This window comes from Hemicordylus capensis, chromosome 3 (assembly GCF_027244095.1).
Source record: "Hemicordylus capensis ecotype Gifberg chromosome 3, rHemCap1.1.pri, whole genome shotgun sequence".
In the NCBI taxonomy this organism is placed as follows: domain Eukaryota; kingdom Metazoa; phylum Chordata; class Lepidosauria; order Squamata; family Cordylidae; genus Hemicordylus; species Hemicordylus capensis.
The window spans coordinates 90766885-90789073 of NC_069659.1; the positions used below are offsets into that span (position 1 = coordinate 90766885).

Sequence of the window (22189 nt, forward strand, 5' to 3'; positions counted from 1 at the left end):
GCTGAGAGAGATTCCTGCCTACAGAGTTGGAGAAGACGCTGCCAGTCTGTGTAGACATTACTGAGCTAGATGGACCAATGGTCTGACTCAGTATATGGCAGTTTCCTATGTTCCTAGTGTATAGACATCAGAAAATGTGGGTCACTCCATCTTCTGGATTCCTTGCTGTAGTGACTTGTAAATTTCTGCACGTCTCCTCCATTTTGCAATTCTGTTCATACATACTTGGCAGTATCGCCCATTGAAATTAGTGTGACTAGCTTCTGAGTAAAAAGTCTGACTCTCTGTAGCTTTTTTGGCCCAGAGATGCTGTGAAAACTGCTGAGAGCTCTGTGCCTGGGAACACTGCTGACAAGATAAAGAGAAAGGCATCTCTTTGGAACTGGTGGCATAGGCACAGCAAAACTGAGGAGCAAGGCCAAGGTGCTAAGCTGGTACCATACCAATCTTGGAGAAATAGATGTTCTACGCACCTGTTTATGGAAGCGTAAATAACAAGGAGACATTGGGCATGTTGCCTCCTGGGATGAGAATCCAGATTCACACAGGGATGCTCAGATAAGCTTACCAACTGTTCATATCCACTTGTATCAATTCTGCATTTTCTTCAAACATCACCCTTGGCTTGACATCCTTTGAACTACAAATGGTTTTAGTCAATGCTTTTCTTTGTTAGGCTGAAGTAGTAGGTTTTTGTAAACCTCCTAGAGCCTTTGGAGTCATGCAGTATATAAATTGCCCAGTTTTATGGCTGAGCAGGGGTTTTAACCTGGTTTCCCCTCCTCCCCCTTTAGTTGTTTTAAAATGTTTTTAAATTGTTAATTATTATATTGTTTTTTAATTTGTGTTAGCTCTTTACTGTGTTAGTGGTTTGTTTTAATTGTAAACCGCCCTTAGCCATTTTGGAAGGACGGTATATAAATCAAATTAATAATAATAATAATAATAAAAGATTATCCTCTCTATTCCAACATTCCACAGAGGATTAAGCTGCTGCCTCCCACCTATTGCACGTTCATTGGGAAAACCACTTTGGAATACTGGCATAATGATATCCCCATTAGTAAAGTGGCAGCTAGCATGTGGATGCACTAACTAGCAAAACCAGGAGAACACAGGGGGAGTTGGTCCCTACACACAGGTGGAATGGGCCCCAACCTGTATGTATGTAGGAAAATACTGTTTTATTTTCACACAGTCTCTCCATAATCCCCAGATCTCTGAGAGGCCCAGATTCTGTTGCAGTGAACATGGGTAGGAGAAAGTAGCATGCAGGTATGAGCCCTCTGCTGCCAGAGGTAGCTCCCTGCCTAATTCTACCCACCAGGGATCCTTGATGCTCCAAGGGGACTGTCTCCCTCTTCACAGATAAAAGGATCACAATGAGGGAAGGGAATTAGCCTGAGGGAGCATGTCCCTTTGACTACCACCTAATGGCACAGCGGGGAAGTAACTTGCCTAGGGAGCAAGAGGTTGCTGGTTTGAATCCCTGCTGGTGTGTTTCCCGGACTATGGGAAACACCTATATCGGGCAGCAGTGATATAGGAAGATGCTGAGAGGCATCATCTCATAATGTGCAGGAGATGCCAATGGTAAACCCCTCCTGTATTCTACCAAAGACAACCACAGAGCTTTGTGGTCGCCAGGAGTCTTCCCCCCCAACACACACACATCCTGCCTCATCTACTCTTAGTCAGCTGGAACATTCTGCATATCTAGTTTTCTTCCATACATACACATACATACGTACATATGCATACACACACACCCCTGCAAAACAAAATGAATAAAATACTGTACCTATGATGGTTATCTAAAGGTAAAACCTTCCAACCTCAATATGTTAAATATCAGTGCTGCATCAGTTTATGTGGATGGATCTGATCTGGAAGTACAGTTGTTTTAACAATTTAATACTTGGCCTTTCTCTTGTTTCAGCTGTGTCCAAAGTTTTTGCATACAAACTCAACCAGTCACACCTGGCCTTTCAGTGCTGTGGCTGAACTTATAGGTATGTGAACAGCATTTTACTTCTATTGAGTTTTTTGACATTCTTGTTTGCGTAATGCATAGGCACTGTGTCTTTTTACTAGGAATTCTTGCAGCTTTTACCAACTAGGAATTGGAAGGCATGATTATTGTTGTTGTTTTGCTTCATCTCTCTAAATGAACACATTATTTGGTCGGTTGGTTGGTTTTAAAAAATTTAAACTGCCTTTCTCAGCTGCCGGGTGAGGAAATTTCACGTGGGTTATCCTTCCCAGCATGCTTCAGTGGAGAACGTCATCAATTTTTTAATTGTAAGCCTTTAAAGGACCCGGGAGGATAACCCCTCCCAGCTTAGTTCATCCTGCTACGCTCCAGCATGGTTGACAGAGCACTGCTCCTCTAGTCTTGCCTCTATAACTGCCACCCTTTTTCCTCCCTGCTTCTCCTCCCTTGGGCCTGCTAACTAAAATAAAACCAAAAAGCCTTCCTTCGACTCTCTGCTTTTCTACCACTCCTCTCTCTCCTGCTGAACTGACCTGGTCTTTCCCCCCTCCTTCTGTCTCCCCCTATGGAGCCGCAAGAACTGGGCATTCTGCAAGTCCTGCTCCCAAACCAGAAATGGGCAATGGAGCAGGCAACATCGAGCGGGGCTCAGCACTACTGTGCACTGATCCCCACCTCCCAAGCCACCCCGCCATGGACCAACATGCCCAGATCGAGAGCAAGCGCCACCCGCAAAGGCATGAACCCAACTTTGGGCCACCATGCCATGGAGTGGGCTACAAAAGCGTGCAGGAGGTGGCGTGATCACTCCACCTCACCCCGCGCCTGCCTAGAGAGCCCCAACCTTGAGACCCGGCAGGAGGCCATCAGAGCCCTCCTCATCTGGCCACAGTCGCGAGACCCAACACCTCCACTGCACCGCCCAGAGAGGAGAAAATAGATCTTCATAATGGCGGCGAGGAGGAAACGACGGAGGGCTCTGCCACGGAGGTCTGCAAGAGCCAGGAAATGATGTAAAGGGGCAACATGGGCACAGGAGGTTCCAGCGCAACGCAGCTCCTGCAGCAGCCCAAACAACCAACAGCACGAGCCCAGTGAGGAGGCAATGAGTCCCAGTATGGGAAAACCTGCGTTACCCACGGAAACCCTCCCCCTAGATCCTTCCATCCCTGCACCAAATGCCCCAAACGCCCCTGCACTATGCTGGGCACACAGGCATGGATGGACTGGTTCGCTGGTATGCTCCAGCAAACTATGGGCAGCCTCCCCCTTCCCAAGCCTCACAAAAAAAGGGTAAGGCGCAGAGCGGATCATTCCTCCCCCTCAGACCTCTCAACAGACTCTGCAGAGTCCCCACTTAAAAGGAGGAGGAAGGGCCATAGGGGCCAACGCCACTGTAGCCACAAAGGCTCCATAAGAAATACAGGAAAGCACCCAGGCACCACCCCACCCCCCACTCGAATATTTCCGAATATGAGTCACCCGACCCCCACCCCAGCAGGCCCATAGAATCCATGTCTCCCCAAGACCAGGAAACCCCCATAGAGGAGCCCACCAAGCCTGGATTGTCCACGGTTCTACCCACTGAGCCATATCCTGAAGCGGATTTGAAAGAGGAGGGAGAATGCTCGGATGGCCACCAGATAGAGCAGGCGCCACATTCATGCAGATGGTTTCCCCCTGAGGATTTTTCATACCTATTCATGAGAGCCCTCCAAACCCTCGGTCTCACGGTTGAAGGCCTGAAAGACCATACTACCCCTTCCAGGGAGTCATTGGTGCTTCCTACCACGCCACCTGCAGACCCTCTGTTTCCTTTACTGGAGTCCTTCACAGAGGTTCTGCGTCAGGAGTGGCAGGCCCCAGCTGTGCTGAAAAAGACCACCATACTGGCCAGTACATTATGGCTTCATCCCCTCAGCAACCGCCCTATTCCAAGTGCCTCCAGTGGACGTTCATGTGGCTGCTCTCACGTTGGGAGCCGTGCTACCTAAGGGTGAGGAGTCGGTCCTTAAGGACCCCACTGAAAAGAAATTGGAATCTCAACTAAAGAAAAATTATGAATGTCTCTCCCTCTTCATAAGGGCCTCCATCGTAGCCTCCATCCTGTCCAGGGCTGCTCTACTCTGGATGGATGAGCTATTACAATCCCCAAAGCTGGACCTCTACTGGCAGAAGCAAATCCTCTTAAAAATTCAAAAGGCACAGGCATTCATAGCAGATACAACACTAGATGCGGTGCGTTTTGAGGCCAGCACCACGGCTAACGTGGTAGCTAGGCACGCGCTATAGCTAAAACACTGGCATGTTGACTCCACATCTTGAACCAACTTGTCAGCAGTTCCCTTTTTCTGCCACCAAACTATTTGGTGACGAGGCCTTAAAGGACATTCTGGTGGAGACTAGGGACAAGAAGAAGGCACTTCCATCTGCCACACGCAAGGAGGACAAGCGCCCAAGCAGGAGGTTCAGTCAACCCCTTTGGCCCTTTCGTCCAGGCTACCGCCCCACTGAAAGAGACCCCAGGCAACAGCACACTGGATGGAATAGGCAGTGCTTCAACACCAGACCTAACCCACCAAAGCAGCAATTTGGCCAGCAAAACAAGTCATGCCAGGCCTTCTGATTTGGGTCAGGTGGGAGGTTGGCTAACTCAGCTCTATCATGCCTGGGAGACCTCCATAACCTGACAAATGGGTCCTTGACACGATCAGGAACGGATGCAGGATAGAATTAATGTCAAACCCCCAACACCACTTCATGCCAATGCCGAGGTCAAAATCGCGCCAGAAACACACAGCTCTAATACAAGCAGTAGAGCACCTCCTCAGCATCAATGCAGTAGAACCGGTTCCCATGCAGCAGCACTGTCAAGGTATTTACTCGATCTTGTTTACCGTGCCCCAAAAAGACGGAACATCCTGGCCAGTCCTGGACCTCAAGTACCTGAACAATTGGGTCAAGCACAGGAGGTTCAGAATGGAAACACTGCGCTCCATAGCAGAAAACCTGCACCACAGGGATCTACTGGCTTCCATCGACCTCACAGAGGCATACCTTCTCATCCCAATACATCCAGATTCCCGGCGTCTGCTGCACTTCTTTTACCAGGGACGCCATTACCAATACTAGGCGCTGTCATCGGCACCGAGGATATTCACCAAGGTGATGGCTCCACTAGTGGCCCACCTCCAGGCTCTGGGGTCAGGCTACTTGCTTATCTCGACGACATCCTCGTACAGTCCAGAGGCGCAGCCGCCCAAGATGTATCCGCCACGCTCGAGACTCTGTCTTCACACGGGTTCTTAGTAAACTAAGCCAAGAGTCAGCTGACACCCTCCACACAGATCCAGCACCTGGGAGTAATTATAGACACCATACGAGACAAGCTATTTTTCCCCAGCGAAAGAAGGACCAAGATTCTATACCTCATTCGCAACATAATGATCTCCAGCAGAGTGCACATCATGGCATTAGCAAAACTTCTGGGACTAATGGTTTCCACCATGGAGGCGGTGCCATGGGCATGTTTCCACCTCAGACCACTACAGTGGTTCCTCCTACCACACCAGCAAGAGATTGCACTGAGATGCCAAACAACAATCCTGCTGTTCACCCCGGTCAAGAAATCCCTGCGCTGGTGGATTAACATGACAGCCATCAGTCGAGGAAAGCCCTTCCTGGACCCCCCCCCCACAAGTAATAGTGATGACAGACGCCAGTTCCCACAGATGGGGGGCACACTGCTTCTCATGCTCAGCCCAGGGCACGTGAATGCTTCAGGAGAAATGCCAAGGCGTGAACTGACTAGAGTTGAGGGTCATCCGGCTAGCACTCAAGGCCTTCACCCAACTGGTCGACTCCAAGGATGTGCTCGTTAGAACGGACAACATGACCACCAAGGCACATGTAAACCGCCAAGGAGGTACCAGATCCCGCTCACTACATGAAGAAGTAGTCCTCCTGTTGCAGTGGATGGAGAGACACCTCACCTCCATCATAGCTCACCATGTCAGCGGTGCAATGAACACACAAGTGGACTGACTGAACCGCCAGGAACTCCATCCAGTGGAGTAGAGGCTCAACCCCGAGGTCTTCAGGCTCATCACAGAGGCCCTGGGATGGTCGGAGCTAGACCTCTTAGCATCTCAACACAACTCTCAACTTACATGCTTCTTTGCACACTTCCCCTGTCCGCAAGCGGAGGCAGTGGATGCCATGTCCAGCCCGTGGCCCCGAGATCTCCTGTACGCATTTCCACCAGTACCACTACTCGCCAGGTTCCTATGCTGGGTCCGGTTGCTTGGAGGCACAGGTGATCCTGGTCACACCCAATTGGCCACGCTGCCCGTGGTTCCCGGAGATCCTACATCTAGCGGTGGATGATTCATGGTTCCTCCTGGCAAGAAACTATCTACTCAGCCAAGGGCTATACTGCACCACGACCCAACTTAGTTCAGGCTTGCTGCCTGGCGACTGAGCGCAGCCTGCTAGGCCACTTAGGTTACGACAAGAGAGTCCTGGCCACCCTGCTGGCATCCAGATGACCTTTTACAAACAGAATTTACCAGTTCACCTGGCGTGTATTCCTGCGCTGGTGCAGGCAACGCAAGCTCATACCCACAGACTGCAGCCTCCCGGAACTATTGGCCTTCCTTCAGGACAGGCTGGACAAAGGCCCACGGGCAAATACCATAAGTGCCACACAGCAGCACTGGAAACTATGCTGACGAAGGGGAAGAGCATATTGTCTCACCCTCACTTGAAACAGTTCCTGCAGGGAGTGATGCTTATATCACCACCAGTGGTGCACAGATTCCCTACCTGGGACCTGCACAAGGTCCTTAGGGTCTTCCACGCTCCCCCATTCCAGCTGCTACACTCTTATCTCGCTGTGGATATTCTCCATGAAGACAGCATTCCTAGTACCCATCACCTCCTCTAGGCGCATGTCAGAGCTCAGGGCGCTATCCACCAGCAACAGGCTCTGCATATTCTCCTCGGATATGGTGACACTGATACCTGATCCCTCATGCCAACCAAAGGTGGCTTCAGTCTTCCATAGATCCTGGAACCTAGTTCATTCCTCCTTCTGCCCAAACCCCTCCCACCCTCGAGAGAAGGAATGGCACAAACTGGACGTCTGCCGCTGCCTGAAGGCCTACCACTATGGACATTACCATTCAGGGCCTCGGAAGCCCTCTTTGTTTCCTTCTTACCATCCACAGTGGGACAACCTGGATCTTCAGCTACCCTTGCCAGATGGATAAAAGCCTGTATTGCCTTGGCATATGAGGTGCAACACTCGCCTACCTTGCTGAGGTTAATGGCTCACTCCACCTACTCAGTGGCAGCCCCAGCAGCATTCTCCTTCAATGCCCCCATTGAGGACATATGCAGAGCAGCAACATGGTCTGATCCTACTACCTTTACCAGACACCACAAGCTAGACCTTTGGAGCTCTGCAGAGGGCAGCCTTTGGCAAGTGTGTTTTGCAAGACGTTCTTCGTCACCAGTAGCTGGCAGCGCCCGTCCTCCCAGGGTATTTTAGCTGTGGTATGTCCCACATGAGAGATCCTCACCCGGCAGCTGAGAAAGGAGCATTAGTCACTCAGTGTGAAGGCTGCTTCTTGCTGCCGATGTTGAGGACATCTCAACCCACCCTGGGCACCCTCAACTACTGGGCTCTTTCCTCAATATCTGATCTATACCTACCCTAACAACTAACCTGCATTGTCTTATACATTCTCTACCTTCTAGAGGCTTGGCTGTTCTAACTAAACTGGGAGGGGTTATCCTTCTGGGTCCTTTAAAGGCTTACAGTTTAAAAATTGGTGATGTCCTGCATTGGATCATGCTGGGAAGGATAACCCATGTGAGATGTCCTCAACACCGGCAGCAAGAATAAGCCTTCACAGTGAGTGACCAATGCTCTTTCTACCAAAAGTCACTCAAGGCTGTACAAAAACAAAATAAACTATAAAACAATCCAACAGGTCTAACATTTAATTTCTAATGCTAAAAACCAAACAAGAACAGCAGGAATTCAAAGGAACAAAACCTTAGTACCAAATGGGCACTTCCTTAGTAGTCCATAAACTGGGCCAGTTGCTCCAACCTTGCTAAATATGAGAGCCAACACTTCTTTAAAGTGCCTCTTTGCCCAGTTTTATCAGGGAAGGATCCACAGGCTCGATCCTTGGGATCTTAGAATCCAGAGCAGGGTGCCATATGCATATTGGGGCCACTGTATTCTGAATATCCTGACAACCTCCTGCAGAGGCTTATTTAAGATAGTTGAATTAGAGCAGTTATATTCAAGCCCCCTTTGTTTCATTCAAAATGCTGTTGCCCCTGAAAGATCTTGAATACTTCTAAAGAATTATCATACAGAAAGGATATGTCACCAGGTGCAGCTTTACCCATCACTACAGCATTGAGAAGGGGAAACTCTGAACCTTGAGAAGTTTTCCCTTCTGTGCAACTGTTAACAGTACTGTATAGGGCAAAATGATGATGGTCGAAGAAAACCAGGGTAGAGAAAGCAAAACAGGGAAAGCAAGGCATAAAGGGAAAGAGGATTGGGAGAAATGGCTTGATAAAAGAAAGCATGTGCAGAGAGAGAAGTAAGCTTCATCAAGAGTAGACATGGTAAATATATATGGTAAATAATAGGTTTTAAAATACTCCCTTGGTTGCCTTGTAGTTGATGTGGTAGTTTATGATAAATTTTCGTTACCCATATTCATCTGAATACAAGACTCTGAATGTAAGACGAGCCCCTTAAAAATAGAGATTAAATACAGGTTATACTTGCCTAAAGTAAGTAAAATTTACCCAAAAGGAAGAGGACTCTGAATTCAAGATGACCCCCTGATTTCTAACATCAAAGAACTTAGAAAGAATCTAGTCTTGGGATTCAGGTAAATACAGTATCTGAAATGATGAAAAAGTTGGTCACAACACTGTTTCTCTGCTTTATATATTGGTTATTAAGTGGTCAGTATTGCTGGGTTGTGTTAGTGATTCAGAATAACTAATAAGTTTGCACTATTTATTCTTAGACAATGCTTATGATCCAGATGTAAATGCAAAACAGATGTGGATTGACAAAACAATTATAAATGAGAACACATGTTTGGTATTTATGGACAATGGAAATGGTATGAATGCAGACAAGTTACATAAGATGTTGAGGTGAGTAAAATTTTATCTAATCATTTTTTGATTGTACATCCGATAAAAGCTTATAGTATGAAAAAAGAGGGTGTTTATGAACTTGGAGCTGGTGCTGTGGAGAAATATTGATTGTGTTTCCCTTTAAGTAGGAGAGATTATGATCAGAGACTATATTGATCTATATTGAAAAGGAACAGGTACACAGTCTGGGAGTGCTTCTGGATCCACATCTCGCCCTGTTATCTCAGGCTGAGGTGGTGGCCAGAGGTGCTTTCTATCACTACACCAGCTGCGTCCATTTCTTGAGATAAACAACCTTAGAACAGTGGTACGTATTTATTTTTTATTCAATTTTTATTCGCCCTTCCAAAAATGGCTCAGGGTGGTTTACACAGAGAAATAATAAATAAATAAGATGAATCCCTGTTCCCAAAGGGCTCACAATCTAAAAAGAAACACAAGATAGACACCAGCAACAGTCACTGGAGGTACTGTGCTGGGGGTGGATAGGGCCAGTTATTCTCTCCCTGCAAAATAAAGAGAATCAACACGTTAAAAGGTGCCTCTCTGCCAAGTTAGCAGGGGTACATATGCTGGTAACATTCAGACTTGACTTCTGCAATGCGCTGTATGTGGGGCTGTCTTTGTAAGTAGTCTGGAAACTACAGTTGGTACATAATATTTAGCCAAAAGTATCAAAGGGAATAACAAACTTTTAAAAATACATCAGAAGCAGGAAACCTGCCAGGGAGGCGGTTGAACCATTTGACAATGAGGGAGTGAAAGGGATTATTAAGGAGGATATGGAGGTTGCAGAGAAGCTAAATGAGTTCTTTGCATCCGTCTTCACGGCAGAGGATACTGAGCATATACCTGTTCCTGAACCAGGGTTTTCAAGGATGGAGGCTAGAGAGCTGAGTCAGATAGAAGTGACAAGAGATGATGTTCTAAACTGTCTGGAAAAACTAAAAACTAACAAATCACCAGGGCCGGATGGCATCCATCCAAAAGTCGTCAAAGAACTCAAATGTGAAATTGCCAACCTCCTTGCTAAAATATATAACTTATCCCTGCAATCGGGCTTTGTACCAGAGGATTGAAGAGTAGCAAATGTAACACCAATTTTCAAAAAGAGATCCAAGGGTGATCCGGGAAATTACAGGCCGGTTAGCCTAACGTCTGTTCCAGGCAAATTGATGGAAAGCATCCTCAAGGATAAAATTGTAAAGCACCTAGAAGAACAGGCCCTGCTGGGAGTCAGCCAGCATGGCTTCCGCAAAGGTAAATCTTGCCTCACCAACCTTTTGGACTTCTTTGAGAGTGCCAACAAGTGTGTGGATCAAGGTGATCCAGTTGACATAGTATACCTGGACTTCCAAAAAGCTTTTGACAGAGTTCCTCATCAAAAACACCTGACGAAACATAGGGGTCATGGGATAAGGGGACAAGTACATGTGTGGATTGTTAACTGTTTGAAAGATAGGAAACAGAGGGTAGGGATAAATGGAGAGTTTTCACAATGGAGGGAAGTAAGAAGTGGGGTCCCCCAGGGATCTGTACTGGGACCGGTGCTTTTAAACTTATTCATAAATGATCTAGAAGCAGGGGTAAGCAGTGAGGTGGCCAAATTTGCAGATGATACCAAACTTTTGGGTAGTGAAATCCAAAACTGATTGTGAGGAGCTCCAAAAGGATCTCTCCAAACTGGGTGAGTGGGCGACAAAGTGGCAAATGCGGTTCAATGTTAGCAAGTTTAAGGTGATGCACATTGGGACCAAAAACCCCAACTTCAAGTATACGCTGATGGGATCTGAGCTGTTGGTGACTGACCAGGAGAGGGATCTTGGGGTTATGGTGGACAGTTTGCTGAAAGTGTCTAATCAGTGTGCGGCAGCTGTGAAAAAGGCCAATTCCATGCTAGGGATCATAGGAAGGGGATTGAAAATAAAACGGCTAAAATTATAATGCCCTTCTACAAAATGATGGTGTGACCACACTTGGAGTACTGTGTACAGTTCTGGTCACCACATCTAAAAAAGGACATTGTAGAACTGGAAAAGGTGCAGAAGAGGGCAACCAAGATGATCATGGGCCTAGAGCACCTTTCTTATGAGGCAAGGTTACAACTCCTGGGGCTTTTTACTTTAGAAAAAAGACGACTGCGGGGAGACATGATAGAGGTCTATAAAATCATGCATGGTGTGGAGAAAGTGGATAGAGAGAAATTCTTCTGAAATAGATTGCTGGGAAATCTAGGACCAACAAACGGAAGTACTTTTTCACACAACGCCTAATCAACTTGTGGAATACTCTGCCACAATATGTGGTGACAGCCAACAACCTGGATGGCTTTAAGAAGGGTTTGGGATACTTCATGGAGGAGAGGTCTATCAACGGTTACTAGTCGGAGGGCTATAGGCCTCCTCCAGCCTCAAAGGCAGGATGCCTCGGAGTAAAAGCAGGAGAGAGGGCATGCTCTCAACTCCTGCCTGTGACTTCCAGCGGCATCTGGTGGGCCACTGTGTGAAACAGGATGCTGGACTAGATGGTCCTTGGGCCTGATTCAGCAGGACTGTTCTTATGTTCTTAATGCAGCAGCCAGGTTGGTCTCTGGGTCATCTCAGAGAGACCACATTGCTCCTGTGTTGAAAGAGCTATACTGGTTGCTGATAAGTTTCTGAGGAAAATACAAAGTGCTGGTTATAACCTATAAAGCCCTAAACAGCTTAGGCCCTGGATATTTAAGAGAATGTTGTTTTCATTATTGTCTACCCCTGCTAACTTGGCAGAGAGGCAGCTTTTAACATGGTGATTCTCTTTATTTAGCAGGGGGAGAGTAACTGGCCCTGTCCACCCCCAGCCCAGTACCTCCAGTGACTGTTGCTGGTGTCTATCTTACGTTTCTTTTTAGATTGTGAGCCCTTTGGGGACAGGGTTCCATCTTATTTGTTTGTTGTTTTTCCATGTAAACCACCTTGAGCCATTTTTGGAAGGGCGGTATAGAAATTGAATGAATGAATGACGAGCTGCATTACCCATTGAGATCATCTGGAGAGGTTCGTCTGCAGTTGCCACTGGCGGGTCTGGTGGCCACATGGGAATGGGCCTTCTCTGTTGCTGCCCCAAGGCTGGGGAATGTACTCCCTACTGAAACATGAGACTCCCCATCTCTGACAACTATTAAAAAGCACTTGAAGACTTATCTCGTCACCCAAGCTTTTTGATCTGACTCCGGTTTTAAATTGTTTTAAAGTTTTTATTTCCTGTGTTTTAACCTGTTTTATGGCACTATAAACTGCCCAGAGACGAAGGTTTGGGGCAGTATCCAAATTTGATAGATAAATTATCCATAACAGCATTTGTAATGCAGGCAGGTATGTCTATATAATCAAGTCTGGGAACCAGAGACAAAACAACTAATACCAGCTGTTCTGTATGATCCCCCCTCTCTCTCACCCTCACCTTTACTCTCTCACACACACTCTCTCTCACGAGTTTTGTGTGCGAGCGGAAGTGTCTCTTGCTCATACAAGAGGGTAACTGCTAATTCCTTGTCCCTCCCAGTTGCAGCCCCTGTGCATGCTGTTCCAGAGGATCCCATAATCTTCAAGAGTAACTTTTCAGGGGGCACAAGGGATTGTAGCAGGAAGTGGGTGAGAAAGCACTTGGATCCAAGCCAGTTGTCTCACTTTGAGAGTTAGCATTGTTATGTGGGTTCTTTAAGTGCAGCAATGGGACAAGTCTTTGGCATGCAATTTTCCTATCCGCACCATGCATAGATAGTTTAATATCAAGTGAGGCCTACATGCATATATCGGCCCTGCTCAAATGGAAAAGATAGTTGATGGATCCTTTGAAAGGGATTGAATTACTCTATGTATGTGTAGCCTTTAATGGTAAAGTGTTCTGTCGAGTCGGTGTCAACGCCAGGTGACCACAGAGCCCTGTGGTTGTCTCTGATAGAATACAGGAGGGGTTTACCATTCCCATCTGCTGCACACTATGAGATGATGTCTTTCAGCATCTTCCTATATTACTGCTGCCCAAAGTAGGTGTTTCCAGTAGTCTGGAAAACATACCAGCAAGGATTCGAACCAGCAGCCTCTTGCTCCCTAGGCAAGTAATTTCCCTGCTGTACCATTAGGTGGCTATATGTAGCCTTTGGGCTACACTAAATAGTAGGTGTGTACACGAAACAAATTATGCTCTTCAATTCAAGATTGAATCACAAAGCCCTCGAATTGGTTCATTGAAAACAGCTGGCTTGGCTAACCGCCTTGACAAATCATCCTCAAATTGCCCAAATCAGTTTGGGTGATTCAAGCACCATTTTGAGGCCCATTTTGCTGGGAAAACAGGCCTCAAAATGGTGCTTTTTTCCTGAGGACAGCTGGTCTACCAACTGGGTAGACCAGTCCTCCGAGATGGGCAGACGCACTAGGTCTGGAGCAGAGGGCTGATCTACTGCAGACTCCAATGGTAGAACAGCTCTTCCAGCAAAACAGGCCTCAAAATAGCATTCGAATCATCCAGATTGATCAGGGTCAAATCGGGGGCAACTTTTTTAGGGCAATTCAATTCAGGGTCAAATCTGCTAATCATCCCAATTCGACATGAATCAATTCGAGGTTGAATCAAATTGCACACCCCTACTAAATAGTCTATGTTTAGGAGCATGAACACTGTGAGCCAGTGATTCTGCCCTTGTTGCCATGATCGCAGGTGACACTCAGGTACAGTATTAAACCTAATTTTACTATTTTAAAACCTGTAAATTAACTTCTTATTACTATGTGGCTGAGTCTCTTCCAGTTCTCCAAAGTCTTCCCTGATAAAAATTTCAGAGAGCGTCTCAAATGAAGATTAATGTTTATGAAGAGCATAAATTGAAGAGGGAAAGGGCTCACCATAAAAGCCCTGCAGCACTAATAAAGTACAGACTGAGATATCATTTTTAACAGCATGGATTTCCACTATGTTATTTCTCCATGCATTGATAGTTGGCTATAAAATTGCATGGTACTTATTTTTTAATTTTATTTTTAAAACTCTCTTGGAGGAACAGCCAGCATACTGTAACTCAGCTGTATATGCTGATTTTAAAGTTGCTCTTTCAATCTATGAAGCGATATGACACAATGTGGGTTGCCATTTTTTTCTTTAACGTTATCTTTCCAAATCCATGTTTCAGCTTTGGCTTCAGTGAAAAAGTTACGTTGAATGGCCGCGTTCCAGTTGGATTGTATGGAAATGGTTTTAAATCGGGATCTATGCGCCTCGGGAAAGATGCAATTGTTTTCACAAAGAATGGAGATGTTATGAGTGTGGGCCTCTTGTCACAGACCTACTTGGAAGCTATAAAGGCAGAACATGTCATTGTTCCCATAATATCATTCAACAAGAAACATATCCTTTTTGTTGTTTTCCAAGCAAAATGAAAGGTCAGATCTGTACATATCAGAGTGGGGTAATAGTTTCTCTAGATGGCCCCTTACTATCTGCATTTTTAGGCAGTAGATGTATACAGGTATTTCAACTGAATTTTGAGACCTTGTCCAAACTGTAAAGTTGTAGCCTCTAATTGGTTACTTCATCCTCCCTTCCCCCCACAAAGAACAATGCACTTGTGACACATACACACCACTGGTGTCATCACCTCTCTAGTTGACAGACAGCTAAGAGGCGAAAGAGAAGAGCAGAAATTTGAGTTTCTGAAAAGGGCCTGAAAATTATTTCTCGGTTGACCCAGCAGAGTGATGTGATAGGAACATACAACTTGAAAATGAATAAATGGACAATAGGTTTGTTGGATGTAATCATTTGTTTAGGTTTTTATCCTGCTTTTCAACCTGTGTCCCCAAAGCAGGTTACAGTACTGATAAAAATGAGTAGTACATAACTTTTACCATTAGCAGCACTGATGGAGGTGGCCTGATTGGCTGCAGTGGAATGGCAGCAGATGGGCACATTTCTTGGAGGGGAGAAGCCAGATGATTACATGCTGTATAGTAGAAACCCCACTGCTCATCACAAGGTCAACTTTTTCAATATTCTCCTGTGGTAAGATTAACCTTTCAGAGAGCTGAGGAATCTTTGTAGGATCCCATCTAGTGGTGAGCCAAGCATTGCTATGCTGTTTCTTTCCTAGATTTCTAGATGGCTTCAGGAGTATGGTTGTGCTAGAGTCACTACATGGCCATAGCTGAAAGATTACTAGCTGTCAAAATGATTAAAGCTGTAAAGGGAGAGTTTCAAGATGTTGGCCATGTAGTACGTGGTCATCAGTTTCTACCCTTATTCAGGAAGGGTTCAAGTAGAAGAGGCCAAAGCTGGCTGAATTTTTTTTTAAAAAAAAATTGCAGTGCATTAAGTCCTTAATACCACCTACGACAAATTATGAATCCAAAGGAATCGGCAGCCAGCTTGAGTGCAATCCTGGAACATTCCTTGTTTCCTACAGAAGAGGAGTTGCTTGCAGAGCTCGATGCCATAATAGGGAAAAAAGGGACAAGGATCATCATTTGGAATCTTCGAAGGTGAGATAAACACTGTTAATCTGAGTGTAAGTAATATTGCTTTAGTGTGTGAGAATTTGACATGAATGCACAAATCACCGTATGTATGTATGTATGTATTTATTTATTTAATTTCTATACTGCGCTTCCAAAAAGTGGCTCAGGGCTCTTTGAACTTCATGCCTAGTTTCGCCATTCAAAAGTTAATGTGGAACAAGACCTAGATCTCTCTCCTGAGAGGAACTTCACTCAGTCTTCTAAAATATGTGCCTTTGACATGAAATTTATGATTACAAGATGAAAAGGGACATTTCTCACATTACACTTTCCCAAAATACAAGTACATTCTGAACACAGAAATGTGCTTACACAAATTCTAGGGAACCTGAGAAAGTGTTGCCTCAGACCACTGTCATTTCAGAATTTCGTTACAGGTGACTGACATTACAGAATTTCACTGCTCATTTCATTACCTACTTCACTGTTCTTTTTAGTGGCTGACATCCTGACTAAGGCAGCACCAGCACACCAGGAAGTCATGTCCACAAAGCAGAAAGCTTTCTTGGCTGCTCAACATGGAGCATGTGGGAAGGAGCAATTTTAGCCAATCTTTGTTTCCCCCAGAAATGCCCTGCACTCTCCAAAAACATGTCCCCGAGGGCTGTGTGACCTATTTTTGGAGGATGTAGGGCTTTTCCAGGGGAAGCAGAGATCGTCAGAAATAGCCCCACCCTGCACACTCCATGCTCCGAAAACCTTTTGCAATCCAGAAGCATCTTCCTGCTGCACTGCCACTGGCTTTCTCAGGATGGTCACAACTGAAGGAATTTGTATAAATAAATAACCTTGCTCTTATTTGTAGCTGGAAACTGATACACTAGCTGTATAACCTGGAGAGCTTGCACCAGTTCTTTCACCAGAAGGAATTAGTTTTCCTCACATTTATTGATTGATTGATTGATTGTTAAAGTTATATACCGTCTTTCATTAAAAACAATCCCAAGGCGGTTTACAAAAGTTTTTTTAAAAATACAATAAAATGAACAATTAAAAATATTAAGCTAAAAATATGAAATAAATCTGATTTAAAATATATAAAATACAAACATAAAAACTATACACAGATAAAGCACACAGAAGCAGCAATAGAAACAATCATGTAAAGGCCTGGATAAAAAGCTAAGATTTAACAAGTTTTCTTAAAAAAAAACAAAAAAAAAAACACCTGTAATGGAGTCCGAGGAACGAATGGCCACTGGGAGAGCATTCCAAAGTATTTGGAATTTGATCTGATCAGATCTGGCATATGACCTTTGATCTGATCAGATCTGTATTTTTATATTTTATATTCTAGCTAATATTTTAATTGTGTAACTTTTGTAGTTTTGTGTTAACTTTTGTGTGAACTGCCTTGAGATTGTTTTAATGAAAAGTGGTATAGAAATTTAATAATAAATTTTGTCATGGTGTGAGCAAGTTCTCTTCCATCTCAGTCTCTGGTTCATGTTACATTGTAAAAGAGGAAAGGCTGAATAACGGTGAGTTAATGATTAATCTGAGATAGTTGTCAGCACTTGAACCACATATTTATATCCAGGAGTATCTAATACTGGTGAGATCTGCAGTGTATATCCACTTAATGCCAGGCTTTCCATTTTTCCAGTCCACTCCTAAGATGCTATATTATAGCAGAGGGCATGTCTCTCAAGTAGTATGAGACACACTAGCCAGCGTGGCCTGCAGTAAACTCAAGGAAAATGCAAGAATATTTAACCAAAAAGATTATTCATTAAAGGAAGATAGAATAAAAATACTCCGACAGATAAGAAAACAAGCATAAAGTCTAGCAGGTTAGCTACTTTTCTAAGCCAGACTCTGAGTTAGATATATACAGAAGAAAAGTACTATAAAATCAAGGGCAGCTTCAGGGGTTGACCAACGACCCACCCAGTCAACCCTTGAAGTCCCTGAGTTGAATGTCTGGTGCTGTTTCCCACTGCTGCCCAGTAAGCCTTTCCATTGGGCCCTGGCTTACTGGGTAATGGTGGGAAGAGCAGATAATTATCTCAGCAGTGGTGCCATTTTAGATTTTCTGTGCTCCATCTCAGAATTAAAATGGTACTGATGCTGAAAGAAGCATCTACTGCTGCCCGCCATCATCTGGCATGCCAGGGCTGAATGGGACTTAGGTGGCTATGGGAAGCAGCGGACTCTCCTCCTTCAGTGCTTCTGCTGTGTGAAGGAAGATCCTCTGTCCACTGCCTGGTTAGCATTCCTAGGCACTATTTCGGGGGCAGTGTGCATATACCATGTTTTATCAGAGAGTCCACCACAGAACTTTGCTCCAGTTCATCCCCACACAACCTGGCATTAATCCTAAGATTCTTTACTTGCCATCAGCCCAAGGAAAGTTATCCCAGATTTCAAATGGCTAGAAAAATTATGTGTTATCTTGGTAAAGCCAGGTATGCAAAACTGATCCAGGTGGCCTTTAGCTATTCACACCTAGTCAGAAGGCGAGCTTCTCCATGACAAAATCTGACTGCTGTGGTAAAATTCTGGATACAACCCCAGGACAAAGTTCAGTGTGTGTTTCACTGAAAGTTGTTGTTCAAGAAGTAGTAGTTGCAGTTGGTTAAACTTTCAAGATGGAATGCTTGTATATTCTATGTATTTGTACAGAAGTGTTTAATAATACTTCACCAAGAGCAAAACTACTGAGAACCACTACCTATTTTTGATGTGGTAATGCAAGTTTAAATTCACCTTTAATTTCTTTCTACAGAGAGAAAAATGAACAAACTGAATTTGATTTTGATACAGATAAATATGATATTAGGATTCCTGCAGATTTAGATGAAGTAACAGGGAAAAGAGGATATAAAAAGCAAGAGAGACAAGACCAGGTTATTCCTGAAAGTGATTATTCATTACGGGTATGTATACTATTCATGTATTTTCTATTGCAATGTTACAGTGCTTTCTAGATGTAAGTTGTGTCATTAACTGTGACAATAATGTATTCTATTATTAAACTGTTTAGATTTTCTTTAGCTTGCAGTCTATGACGAAGTGACCATGGACTTCCATTTGCTTTTCAGGCTTATTGCAGTATTTTGTATTTGAAGCCAAGAATGCAGATCATTATAAGAGGACAGAAGGTGCAAACACAACTGGTTTCTAAAAGCCTTGCCTATATAGAAAGTGATGTTTACAGGCCAAAATTTTTGGCTGTATCCTTTATTGCTGTGGGCTATTACAGATTGAATGAAAAAGAAGGCCAAATATAATGTAATTAAACCATGGACTATTTTGTCTCATCCCTCTCCACTGTCGGATCAGGAACTGAGCATCAGTTTGAGTAGCAGGTCTTGCCATCCTTTGTGTGATGATGTCACTTGTGAAACTCTTACTGTTTAGGCCCTTCTTACTAGTTCAGATGTGAAACAAAAATCAAAGTGTAATGCTGTATTGTGCACATACATTTACTCTATGAGGACTCAATACCAGTGCAACCTCACATCAGTCATGGGTTTTTCTTCGTGGCCTTGATGTGCACCCCCGTAACTTGAGTCAGAGATTCTTCTACATGAAACCCCAGCATTGCTATTCAGAGCTAGACAACCAATCTAACCCTGGGAATGTGAGGGGAACTCTGAAGTCCAGGGCATACAGTCCTTCAGCTTTAACCTGGAAAGGCTAAAGGAGACACAGGTGGTGGCAAACTCTCAAGAAGAGTAGGACTGACTGAATTTGAGTGAAAAGAGTGCTGTGTTAGTGGCAGTCGGAGAGGGAGACAGATTAAGGAGTTGCTACTATTCAGCAAAGTTAAAAGATTAGTTAAAATTTAGAAATACAGCCATCCCTTGCCAACCACTAGGGTTCTGTTCTGGCAAAACTGCGCTGTTGGCAGGACATTAAAGTCTATGAGAAACAGAGAGTTGGGGGAACCATGACAGCAAAAAGACCTAAAAGTAAAGGGGAAAAAAACCAAAAAAATTGCTAAAAATCTTGTAATATCACCAAGAAGAATGAGCAGATCGACCCTCTGGACATGCTTTGAGCCCCCCAAAATAACTCAAAGGCATTTTAAATTGGCAAGGGACAGTAACTTCAGCAAGGGTCACCAAGAGGAATGAGCAGATCGAGCCTCTGAATCCTCCAAAATAGCTGAAACTCCTTCAAAATCATTAAAAATCCTCACCAAACACTGTTACTCAGGTTTACAAGACCCAGCAAAATTTACGATTTACCAGCTCTTGTCCCTTCTATGGAGAACACCCACTAGCTAGGTCCCCCTGCCCAAGTACCCAGTGGCCATGTCCGTAGGTGTATTTGTGTTCAGTGTTTGTCAGAAGAGGGTGGTGCTGAATGGGGTGAAACTTCCAGCGTTTTCCAATGAAGGGTAATCCTATTAAAAGTTGCAGTTGATTGTACTAGACTCAGATCCACATAATTTATGAATTATGTGAATATTTGTTGTTAAGGTTCTTGGTGTTTTTTTAAAAAACTTGATTTCCTTTAAAAAAAAAAAAACTTCAATTCACAAATGTGATTCTAATGTTTCCTACAATAATGTGTGTTAAGACTCCTTTAAAATGGCTTAGAAGTGGTTGCAATTTTTCAGTTAAAATGAACATTCAGTGGGCATCATCCATCATATGCTTATTTGTGAACAGGAGGAGTGTTTACTCATGCAAGGGGTCCTTGCACAAGTGCAGTGATTCTTGTATGTATTGTGAACCAAAGTGGTTCTTTCCTACACTAGGGAACCTTTGCCTATAGTTACTTAAGGAGACTCAGTGAACTAGGCCAGGGATGTAAGATTAACTGAGCGGACATTTAAACAAAAAACTTGAGTGGGCGCACGAGCACACACCTTAGCGGGAACACTGCTTAGGAAGTAGTTTCAAGTGGTTACAGCAAAACTGGGTCCTCGCAAGCAGGGAATACGTAATACTGCTTAGCTTACAGACCAAATTCTCTAAGGGAGAGGAAAGGGGAAGAAGGGAAAGAAGGATATATATATATATGAGAGAGAGAGAGAGAGAGTTGTTTACTAAAGAGCAGAAAAGGGCTGGTGGGTGGCCAGCCCACAGCTTTCCCAACCAGTAGAGTTTCTGAGGAGCAAAGAAATAGGGAGTGAAGATATGGAGCGCTCTACAGTGTTGGAGAGGGAATGAGAAGCACCTCTCTGGGTTTGGTCTTGGCCCTCTGTCCTTCTGCCCACGAGTTCTTATACTCTTCTCAGCCTTTGATGATCTTTGGTGTCATCCTCTTTACATCATTTACTGGAAGGCAATTATGCCACCTCTGGGGTCCTTGTCTCAGAAGTGTTGCTCAGTTCTTCACTCCTCTTTCTTTGATTTCACAGTTGACTCATCTTTACAACCCTTGTCTCCTGTACCCCCAGCCTGATAAGGGAAATTGTTTGATGTTCTGCTGTGCTCCTCCTGCCTTCAGCCTTGTCTGATAAGGATGAGCTGTCAAACACACACACATCACTCTCTTCCTCGCATCCAAGCTTTAGGTCTCTAATTTGAATTCCAAAAGGAGGGGAGGGGGGAGGAAATACAAGGTGGGGGTCATAGCTAGATTACTTTCCCATCACAGAAGCCAAGGGCCAGGTACCCATGTTAAATATACGAAATACATAATTTCTCTAGTTGTATCTCAAACTATGACCTAATACACAGAGGTAGCTAGCAAGCAATTGGGCTCAGCTATTCTAGCTACTATAAAGCATGTAAGCAACAATCAGCAAGGCCTTGTAGACTGTACAGCACAGTTTGGCTCATAATATCCACAGCAGGCAATATCCTGTTGTACCATAGCAGTTGAAGCAAGGGCACAGGCACATTTTGGAGCATACAGAGTTTCTGTGGAGGTGTTTGCCACATATGAACGGGAGGAGTTTATGCTGACAGAGTGCTAGTCTGGATGCCACCCAGCATAAAGAAATAGCCACGTTCAAAGGTTTTCCCTAACATCGGCAAACAAGCCAAAAACTGTAAAAATTACCTTTGGATTCAACTGCCGCAATAAAGATCATTATGGAATGATGATGTACCATAGAAACAGACTAATCAAAGCCTATGAAAGAGTTGGCTATCAGCAAAAGGTGAGAACGATGGTATAGAATAAGCCATCTTTGAGAATTTTCATTAAAACTTGTTATAAGTGTGTGTGTGGGGGGGTACCATTTTGGTATTGTTTGTATAATATTCCTGATTTTTAAAGTTTCAAAGCATGGTGGTTCATCTTACACTGAAGTGATTTTAATTCACCCAGGGGGGAAACTGATTTAAATGCTTGACATATAGAGTATCCCATTTCTTACCAGCGATGCATACAAATTGGTTAATTAACTAGTAAAATGCTGTATTTAGTTAATTTATATGGTGTAGTAGGGAGTGTTTCTTTCCAGGGTGCTGCTTTTCTGTTTCATTTCTGCTGCTTTTCCTGTATTGTATAAACCACCTGCAGTGCCCCAATCTCAGCC

General features: G+C 44.3%; 1 protein-coding gene across 2 annotated transcripts in view; it reads left to right on the forward strand.

The window, feature by feature from the left end:
• The window catches only part of MORC3 (MORC family CW-type zinc finger 3), a 51693-nt gene that overhangs the window by 12705 nt on the left and 16799 nt on the right, over positions 1–22189 (forward strand). For both annotated transcript variants that reach the window (XM_053305282.1, XM_053305283.1), the window contains exons 2-8: positions 1940–2012; positions 9058–9190; positions 14364–14576; positions 15559–15708; positions 18473–18623; positions 18789–18920; positions 21689–21808. In XM_053305282.1, the coding sequence (XP_053161257.1) occupies positions 1940–2012; positions 9058–9190; positions 14364–14576; positions 15559–15708; positions 18473–18623; positions 18789–18920; positions 21689–21808 (972 nt within the window). The remainder of the gene's footprint in view (positions 1–1939; positions 2013–9057; positions 9191–14363; positions 14577–15558; positions 15709–18472; positions 18624–18788; positions 18921–21688; positions 21809–22189) is intronic.